Genomic DNA, 9525 nt, shown 5'->3' with positions numbered 1-9525 from the left:
TACACTAACAGAATAACAGCACTTTTAAAGAGACCCTTACTGGAGCTTGGATATGTATCAAGTGCAATTCCCTCCTGGCGTACTGAAACCATGCAGTGCAAGTGGCACAGAATATCAACATGGAAGCTTGGGTTTAATTATTTATTAAAATAATTATAAATCATTTATCATCATCAATAAGCACCAAGCAAATAATTTTCCCTCACTTTATCTGAAGCTGCAGTGCTGGAGAGGAATGGAAGCAAGGCTCATAATACACGGGCGTGCACATGATGTATTCCTCCCACATACAGTACAAGTAAATGGTTTGACACAGGGACATTTGAACACACAAACACGCACACACTAAAGTCATGGAGGCAATTTCAGAGAATGTTGTTGACAAACGGGAGCTGATTCAACTTTAATCTTATGCAAATCTTCCATCAGTTTACCAAGTATCCACATATCGTTGATTCATTTTCAACAGTTTTAAATGCATCAACCATTCCAGGTTGATTTGTAGTGTGTAGGTGAGAAGTGTTGATGATAGCACCCAAAAACCTGGACACCACAAATGATATCTGTAGCAACAGACGGCATTAATTTGCATGGGCATGAAGTCCAGTACAAGTAATCCGACATGATGTGTTTTCTGTTCTATACTGTGCAATACCAGCATCTCTGAGGACAGTGTGTGTGTGATGCAACATTCAGACAGATAAATCTATTTTGAGACAAAGCAGACACAACATCTTCTCATCAGACATCAGAACCAAAAAGTTCCACGTTAGGGGCAAAGGATATTATCTTTATCTACATAGCTTACAATCGACAAAGACCCTTTTTTTCTCATTTTTAAAACAACTACATACACGCATATGTGTTAAAGGCATCACCTTGTGCTTTATGTGACATCCAGATGTGACAGTCTCATCACTCAACAACTCATAAATAGTAATGATGCAAGACAAGTTAAAGCTCTCCGTCACTAAATATGGTAAAATATCCTCACTGCCACATTTGAGGATCAAATTCTTATATGTAATTCATAAAGACAAAAGAAAATAAAGACAAAAAAAAAAAAAATCCGGGAGAAACTGTGGTTCACATAGAGGCACTACAAAGTATATAAATATCCATACAGTAAATAATGTCAAACAACAACTACAATAAGAACATATACAATGTGTTTCAATAACATATGTAAAATAACAGAACACCAAGCTGTGACGGGCTAAAACAGAAGAAAAATGCATGGACCATTTGAGGTTTTATCCTGTCAGACTGTGCCTATGGGGACCTGGAGGGCTGAATGTAATTTGTGAAAACTGGTTTAAGGACAAGTTTCAGTATTCTTCATTTCTGCTAAATAATACCCAGACAACAAAGTAGGCAGCAATTGCAAATATTTGAAGAAAAAAAAAAAAAAGACAATTAAAATAACGGTGCCAGGAGAACAAATTTGAACATGAAATACAAGTGTTTGTGTGTGCTAAAATGCCACTTGGTAAAAGAGACAGTGAGGTGTATTCAGAGACCGTCCTCTGAACAAGTAAAAGGCCATGGATTTATCAGACTGTCATGCATGCCAGAGTACTAATAGGTATTTTTTTTTTATCTTCAGTACATAAATAATTTTCAACATTTCAAATGTACACTCCTCTAACATAGTTCTATGTCTTCATACAACCACAAATTACATGATAAAATATAAACATTATACCAGCACAGACAGAGTGACCTGAATGATTTTTGGCACACCAGATATCCACAACCTAGACCCACTGTAGTAGATTTCAGCTCAGTTTGGGACAGACTACTTGATCATTGGGATATCTGGATTTTGGCCATGGTAAGCAACAGCCTATAACAGCTGAAAAAGGCTTAGTGCAAAAACTAAAATGTTGCAATACAGCATGCAATGGAACCCGCAGTTATACCTGCACAGATATAAAGTATCTCCTTGCCATTACACGTCCGACATCAGAAAAACAATGCTTATTAATAAGAACTGCTGGAAACTAATCACACCAACCCCGCAGGGTTCTCAACTAACTAATATTCTTTAAATGATACATTTTTTTAATATATTTTCTGATAGTAGAAAAATAGCTCAACGGCCTTATTTAACATAAAATCGGGGATTTGTGTCAATAAGAATCAAAATATTCACTCTGTGAATAACCAGAGTGTAAATGCAGGTTTTACACTCAGTCAAGTAACTCACATGTTTTGGCTGTTCTACGAAGGCCACAGGAACTCTGAAATCCCAAATCTGCTAAATGTTCACAGATACAAGACAGAACCATTAGAGTAACAGAGGTAAAAGCATTGACAGACTGTGAGCTCAGTGAGTGACTGGTTCTCTCTGGTGCTCCAAGGAAGGAAAGCCGTCCCTGTTAAAGTTCTCCAGGTTTCTGGTTGCAGCTGGAGCACACGCGTACAGGGTGGTCCCAGCCTCGCGACGGGACCGCCCGACGCTCCGGGGAACAGTCGTCACACACTCCTTGGCCACAGGCGCGGCAGTGGTGCTTGGATAGCTTGGCAGTGAACTCGCGTTGGCAGTTGTGGCAGGACATGATGTCCTGGTCAGGCACCCAGTAGGCAGGACGGGCTGCATCTTTCACTAGACCTACAGGGGACACGGAAATACGCATACACAAGCCTACGTTAGGAGGTAACAGATCTTGTACATTTACTACAGACGTGGTAGTCACTAAACATGATAGTGCAGGTATTTAAAGGAGCAGGTCGTCATTTCAGGAAATATGTTTATTTGCTTTCATACCAAGAAGATCAACTCTGGAAACTGGAAACAGACGAAAACTGATCTGGTATTGTATTTGCTAGCAATCAATAAAACTAACTAGTTAGCACGTTATATCTTGTTTGTTAATAATCCTCTCCTCAAATGTGCATCCTCCCAAATATCAAGCTATTTCTTTCATTTAGAAGTACAATATTGAGTCAAAACTATTGTATGCATCAGTACCTAAATATTTTTCATTCACTATCTATCTATCTAGATAGACAGTTTTCTCAATCTAAAACACATTCTGTATTATCTCGACACAAATGTGTCATAATGGCTGTCACATAAACTGAGCTAAAGCGCATTCTATACGATGGTACATTTAGTGTGGAAGTGACTGATAAAGAAGACTCAAGCAACCTCAAAACATTTGTATCACTTCAAAAATAAAGGTGAGTTTATAACAGGAAGTCTCATAAAAATTAAATCTGTTTCACCTTTGCACTTGTCTGTGTTAAACATTAGGTACTAGGGCCTCTTTACATGGAAGCATTGACATTGTCAAAGGCATTTTTGGTTTCTGTTGCCACTGTCTGTAGGGCAGTAAATACACATTTTTTGTGTATAGACTGCCCTACTGCCTTACAGAAACCTGAGAGCTTTTGATAACTGTACAGGCTCTGTTACAACTAGGCCATAAGGGCATTACATATTCCTTATAAGGAAGGCTTTGGCAGTCAGACAGGACATCTTTTAGAGTTCAAACTAGAAACAAGACCTCACTACTTTGCTTTCTTACTGTAAATAAGCACATTACACCTCTGCCACCAGATGGCATTGTATCCATTTGACTCACATTTACTGGGTCATTTGCTCAAATTATGAAATGACCCTCCTTAGATTTTGTTTAGGGCAACACTCACCTAGTGGGATGTCAATAGCAGTGACCACAACTCCTATGGTGTTGGTCACTGCTTCTCCAACTTTCCTGGCGAGGTTTCCACCTTCTTCCTCCTCGAGCTCTGCCTCAAGCAGCTCTGCACAAAGGAAATATCTTTGCTACAGCCGAGCTCAGACAAATGTGAAATGGCTGATTAACACAGAAAGATACATTTGACATTACTGAGAGTGTGTGTACCTGTGTATGAGGCTCTCTGCTCAAAGCAGACGTCACAGACTCTGACAGGGGCAAGACCCCAGCCTCTCTCAGGGACTGGAGCAGCTTTGGAAGAGCAGCCGTCACAGAAGCCCTCCCCGCAGGCACGACAGTGATGTTTGGTGTCATTATCCTGGAAGACTGTGTGACACTTATGGCACACCTTGTACAAGAGAAAACAATTACAAAATAAGCCATTACTGACCAAGAGCTAGAGGGAAGAGAATGCAATCTGTGTGTATCCAAGTTTTATCTTGTGACCTGCAAACATGAGGTTGTGTAATAGCTGCAGTTACACCAGCCAGTAAACATCCCTCTGGACACGAAAGTGTTGACTTGGCTGTTGGTGGCAGAGGGTGGGGCTGTGTGTGTCACTCACTAAGATGAGGGAGTTGGGTTTCCAGTAGGCTGGGGCGATCTGATCTGTCAGCCAAGAGGTGACGGCCTTGGCAGGCTTGACACTGAGCTCTGACACAGACTGGGCCACTAGGTTGACTCCATCCAGAAGACGCTGCGCTGCATTGCTATTGTCCTTCAAAAAGCCATCCGACTGCAAAAAATAGGCAGGTTTTTATTACATAAATAGAAAAATGATTACCTCTAGGCATAATTATAGGTCTGTATGATTGTAGATAATTATAGCTATACACTATAATCTATTAGACAGATTGTTCGTCTTACCCCTGGCCATACATGCTGGATCTCAGTGCGGACAACTGTATCCACAGGGTCCTGGTTCCCGTACCAGTACTGACGGCTACGATAAATCACTCCGCAGTTGGGACATTCAATAACGTACCTGAACATACAGTAGACATATAAATGTACAACATAGTCTCTGTGAAAACATAACTGTAAATACACTTGTAATATAAGGTATTATTTGGTTAATGTAAAGAGAAAAATTGAATTTTAGGTCAGACTGAAACACCAGAGCTAAATTTAGGGTCTGTAAAGGTGACATAACTCAAGTCTAGTTACACATGACCCTGTAGGTCATTCAGCTGCAACTCACCCGGACCAGGCGTATTTGGCGAGGCCCATCCATGGAGAGTCTGAGGAAGCTGAGGTCTTGGGGACAACTATGACTTCCTTACCCCCTTCATAGCAAGCCTAAAGTGATGCACCACACAATGACTTTAACTTTACACTCACCAGTCATCAAGAAAAAGCTCAGTTCTAACTAAGCGATTCAAGTGAGCTATAACTGTGCTTACCTTACAGGTGTATACACGATTATCATACTGGACAGAATAACGACAACGATGCTTTGCTTCATGGCACAGTCCTTCTCCTAAATGGTTCATGCTGTTCTTGCAGCCAGATCTGAGATAAAAGTAATACATAAGAATGCTTAACAACAGTGATTGAAAAGGAGATTTTCAAGGTTACAGTTTGTTTTAAAAGGCAGGAAAGTACTTACCCACAACTGAGGCATAGACTGGAGCATGTGAAGTACTCATCAGGAAAGAAGCAGCTGTGGGCTACAAGCTCACCTGCAATTTCCCCATTAAAGCGCTCACTCAGCGCCTGTAGGAAAATCAAGGAGAAATATAAATTAGCTTGAGCCAGACAAAGCAAAGTGCTGCACCTCCTCTTCAGTGTCTACAGTGACACAGACATAGTTCAGTGCTGGCTTTACTACAACAAACATGCTGGTCTGAAACAGGTCAGAAACTGTCTGACTTTATACAGCCATACCTGCAGGGCTTTAAAGATGACAATGGGGGTGCGTGGGGAACGGGTAGCGTTGTTATCCAGGAGCTGCTCCAGCTTATTCTGCAGGCCGCAGAAGTCCGTAGGGGGGTTGAGAGTCTGCGTGCCCCAGTACTGGACAGAGCTGAAGGCCTCTGGGAAGCGGGAAAGCTTCTTGAAGCGCTCCAATAGCAGTCGATCTACTGACTCAGAAGATTTGTCTAAAACAAGACACAGACACAGAGGTTACCAAAGAGTGTAAAGAGAACATCGTGCTGAAATTATGCTGACATTTGTCTATCAGTGCATCATAAAATACCAACATGCCAAAAATGTTGCACCATCAGCCATCTAAATACCACTCTTCATAAAGTTAAGAGCAAACTCATTCAATCATTTACATTTCATTTTTATTTGTAAGCCCTGAAGACTGATACCAGTGTTCCTTCAAGTTCTCATCACATCCTGTCATACTCCTTCATAAGCAGTGATTACTTTCCATAAATTTCTTTATACTGTGAAAAACAACTTGCAGAACCTTGTGATGTAATGCAGTTAGTATCAGGTGTGTCATTTCCTTCAGTTATTTATTGCAGAGTGGCAATGGAGCACAGACTTCAAACCTGCTTTTTTACAGTAACAGAAATCTGACAACAGTAAAAGCAGCTATGTAGCTCAGTTACTTAAATAAAGAGAACTGCAAGTTGATGGAAGAAGAATAGAAACCAGTAGCTGTGTGGAAGTTTCGAAAAACACACCGAAACTGAAGTGAACTGCACGCACTGGAACAGAGTAATGTAGAGTACAAGTTGTAGCAACTGAACTACAACATGCACAAACTGGTATTGTGACTACAGCCATAAATACCAGTGATTTTACAAAGTATTTATGTTTTTCTTTTTGGTCCCAAAAAGCAGTGTTTAAACATTTCACAAACAGTTGGAATGCCAATTGCTAACTCTGGTGACGTAGAAGACGGACAGAAACACTGCAGACTAATATTTGCCAAACCTGTAATTACCTGCAGATGCGATACCTGCTGTTTACTTTAAAGGCACCACCTTTAATCTCTTAAGGTGATGCAGACCTACATTCACTCAGCATGTATTGTTCTAAATGAAGTTCTACTTAAAGCTTTGAAGTAATTACACTCCGTGACACAAGTGTTGATATATTTTACCTGAACCAAGCAACTTTGTGTGTACTGTTTCATGGAAGATGACCACCGCAGGGCCAAGGGTGGACAGCGGGACATCCAGGCCACAGCGGGCTGTTGTGGCCTTCAGTTCCTTCGTGAAATGCCTCAGGTAAGCATCCGAGGCATCCCCGAGGAACTTGAAGAGGTCGTCATGGAGACGGTCGGCATGGGTGCGGTAAATAATGAGGTCGGAGATGGCAAGCACCTTGAGCAAGAGACGAGTTCTCTGGCCCTGTTTGGAACTGTTTCCGAGCAGCCCCTCTGTATCAATGACCACTACTTTATGGATGGGGTCAAACGCTGCCCACACACCCACAGTGCAGGAATCCTGCGTGGGAGAAGTCTTGAACACTTCTCTGCCCATGAAGAATGTGTGGTTCAGGGTGTGAGATTTGCCCTCTCCTGTGTTTCCAAAGATGGACACCACCTTCAGCAGCTGCTCGGGGTCGCAGCCCAGTCGCTTTACAAACGAGGTTTCATCTTTTATCTTCAGGAGAACAAGAATTTACAAATGAAAATCAGCTATTTAAACAACAACTTAGACTTTTAGCTATTGTGGTTCTGATCTCATTCAATGAAAAGAGTCAGTTTTGCACAACTCACCTGCATTTCCTCATTCTCATCAACCAAGAGAAAACTGCAGATCTTCTCCAGAAGTTTTGCTCTTTGAGATCTGATCTCATCGGCTACTTGGACAGCAGGCGGGACAGGTGTCTGGACAGAGGTGACCACAGCAGGTTTGGGTGGTGTAGGGTAAGATGTGAGCTGGTGTTTCTTCTTGTTGCCTCCACTGTGGGTGCGTTTCTGACAGTCTTGGCACAAGTTAACTTTGCAATTCTGGCAGCGGACCACAGACCTGTGGCGTTTGCCATTGTCTCCATTACCTCCTTTACAGTTGTCACAGTAAGGGACGTGTCCCGGACCAATCTGAACCCGCTCATGGTTTTTCAGACGTTCTTGATTGTGAAGCTCGAGCTCACAGCGAACACACTGCAAGCTCTTGCATTCATCACACTCAAAGGCAGCCTCTTCAGAGCCACCGCAGGCGTAACTTTCTTGACATATTAGAGTAGTATTGACTCCCTTTTCTGAAGATGAGCCATGCCCACTCATCGTTTCTTACAAGATAAATACTGAGCAGAGCTTATTGGAACACCTTTAACTATAGCACAAGCACCTTCCAACAGCACTTAATGACAAATGTATGTGGGAATACTGACAACTGAAATGACCAAGTATTAAATGAGCTTAAAACATCTGCATGGGTGTAAGACGACTAGCCAACAACCACCCACTAACAAACTAAACAATAATACAATATATCAAATTTATTTTCGTAGTATGAATTTCAAACACTTTTCAAACGATTTTTATAGCATCACTTAGTGCAGTAAACAGTGAGGCATTGAAGCAGAAACAGCCGTCTCCTTGAGTAACACCTGATATCTTTTTTTTTTTTTTAACCAGCAGTTTGCTTGTTCGTGACTTAAAGTTAGCAACTAGCTGCAGCAACACATAACATACATCTAATGCTAGCGAATAAAACAAAAACGACACAGAAACACATGCAGTTAGCTCGTAGCAATCGAGACAATGAACTCTCCCTGAAAAGATGAATGTGCAAATGTTGATGCTAACAACAGGCTAGCTAGCAAACTGACCCTCAGAACCTCACAGGCAAACTCGGTGAATAATTTGGTAACAAATCAGCAAAACGTAGTTTACGGCTACTTGGTTTCGACGGACGATTTCAACTTTTCCATAGAAAAACTAAAATGAGCGAGCCAGGGAGCCCTAACAGTGCATAGCCGTCCTAACAAGCAGCTAGCCTCCAGTCTGTCAACTGAGCTGTAACAACATATCAACAAAAACAACAGCCAGTCGCTGTCAAAAGCTCGGCTATCCGCGGACTCTTTTACTTTGAAACGGAAGGGAAATCCGCGCGATTCCGTTTGCAAAAGTCTTTTTAAAGTGTTACTCTATTTGAATCCTTCGGAGCAGTGTCATTGTTTTGTTCTTCAGCCCCCTCCCTAGCAGATTTCTCAAGCTACGTTATTTTGTTGCCAGGTCAGATCAGCTGATCAGATTATTTTCAGTCACAGGGTCACAGGAGCAAATACAGAGCGGTTGCATGATGGGAAACGTAGTTCTACAAGAAGGATCAGCTGTGAGACACAAAAGCAATTTCAGTGCAGCTTCCGAAAACGTTTTCTTGCGTTTGCAATCCACAATCAGTCCTCACAGCCGGACCCTTTTCCCCACTTAATCATCTAACTTTCAAACAATTACTGCTAAAAAAGCTCAAACCAAAATTTAAAAAATAAAATAAAACTGTTGCGTAGGTGCATAGCTGAGGGTGTTTTGCATGTAATCGGTCGGAAGTAGGCTAGTAAAATCTTTACACTTTTTCCCGCGGGCAGGTTTAACTCAAAGCAGCTTAACTTCTCTGACCTTTGCTACCCAAAAGCAAAGTAAAATGCCACTGGCTATGAGAAGGAAAACACAATGTAATGTAACATTATGTGGTCTGATTTGGAAAAGCAAATACATTTGAAACAGCATCAGTTTTACTGCCATGTATGCTTACACATACAAAAAAACATCTTCCTATGTAATATTTTCTTTTCACATCACACTAATTTTGGGCAAACCTTAACAAGGTCTGAAAGTAATTTGAAAAGTACATCTTTGATGATGATTTTGCCAAAAAAAAAAACAGTCCATGATGGTGGTTGTTTAAAA

At 41.3% G+C, this 9525-nt stretch overlaps 1 protein-coding gene across 1 annotated transcript; it reads right to left on the bottom strand.

Annotated features, from left to right (window-relative positions):
• Positions 1 to 373: 373 nt before the first annotated feature.
• LOC124071679 (zinc finger FYVE domain-containing protein 1-like) lies at positions 374 to 8866 on the bottom strand. Its single transcript, XM_046412430.1, has 11 exons — positions 7387 to 8866; positions 6766 to 7270; positions 5592 to 5806; positions 5314 to 5420; positions 5108 to 5216; positions 4906 to 5003; positions 4572 to 4689; positions 4270 to 4440; positions 3873 to 4053; positions 3658 to 3771; positions 374 to 2614 (listed from the first exon to the last, which is right to left on the bottom strand). Exons 1-11 carry the CDS (start codon positions 7894 to 7896, stop codon positions 2382 to 2384), a joined length of 2361 nt encoding a protein of 786 aa, XP_046268386.1. The 5' UTR covers positions 7897 to 8866; the 3' UTR covers positions 374 to 2381.
• Between the last annotated feature and the right edge of the window lie 659 nt (positions 8867 to 9525).

This window comes from Scatophagus argus, chromosome 15 (genome assembly GCF_020382885.2).
Source record: "Scatophagus argus isolate fScaArg1 chromosome 15, fScaArg1.pri, whole genome shotgun sequence".
Taxonomy (NCBI): domain Eukaryota; kingdom Metazoa; phylum Chordata; class Actinopteri; family Scatophagidae; genus Scatophagus; species Scatophagus argus.
Note: the sequence above shows the minus strand (reverse complement) of the source record. Positions and strands in the feature narration are given on the sequence as shown.

Coding starts and splice junctions, on each gene's coding strand:
- LOC124071679 (XM_046412430.1), bottom strand. CDS start 7,896: ATGAGTGGGCATGGCTCATCTTCAGAAAAGGGAGTCAATACTACTCTA. Junction 5,421..5,591: donor TCATCTTTAAAGCCCTGCAG/GTATGGCTGTAT, acceptor ATTTTCCTACAG/GCGCTGAGTGAGCGCTTTAA. Junction 4,441..4,571: donor TCCAGCATGTATGGCCAGGG/GTAAGACGAACA, acceptor TATTTTTTGCAG/TCGGATGGCTTTTTGAAGGA.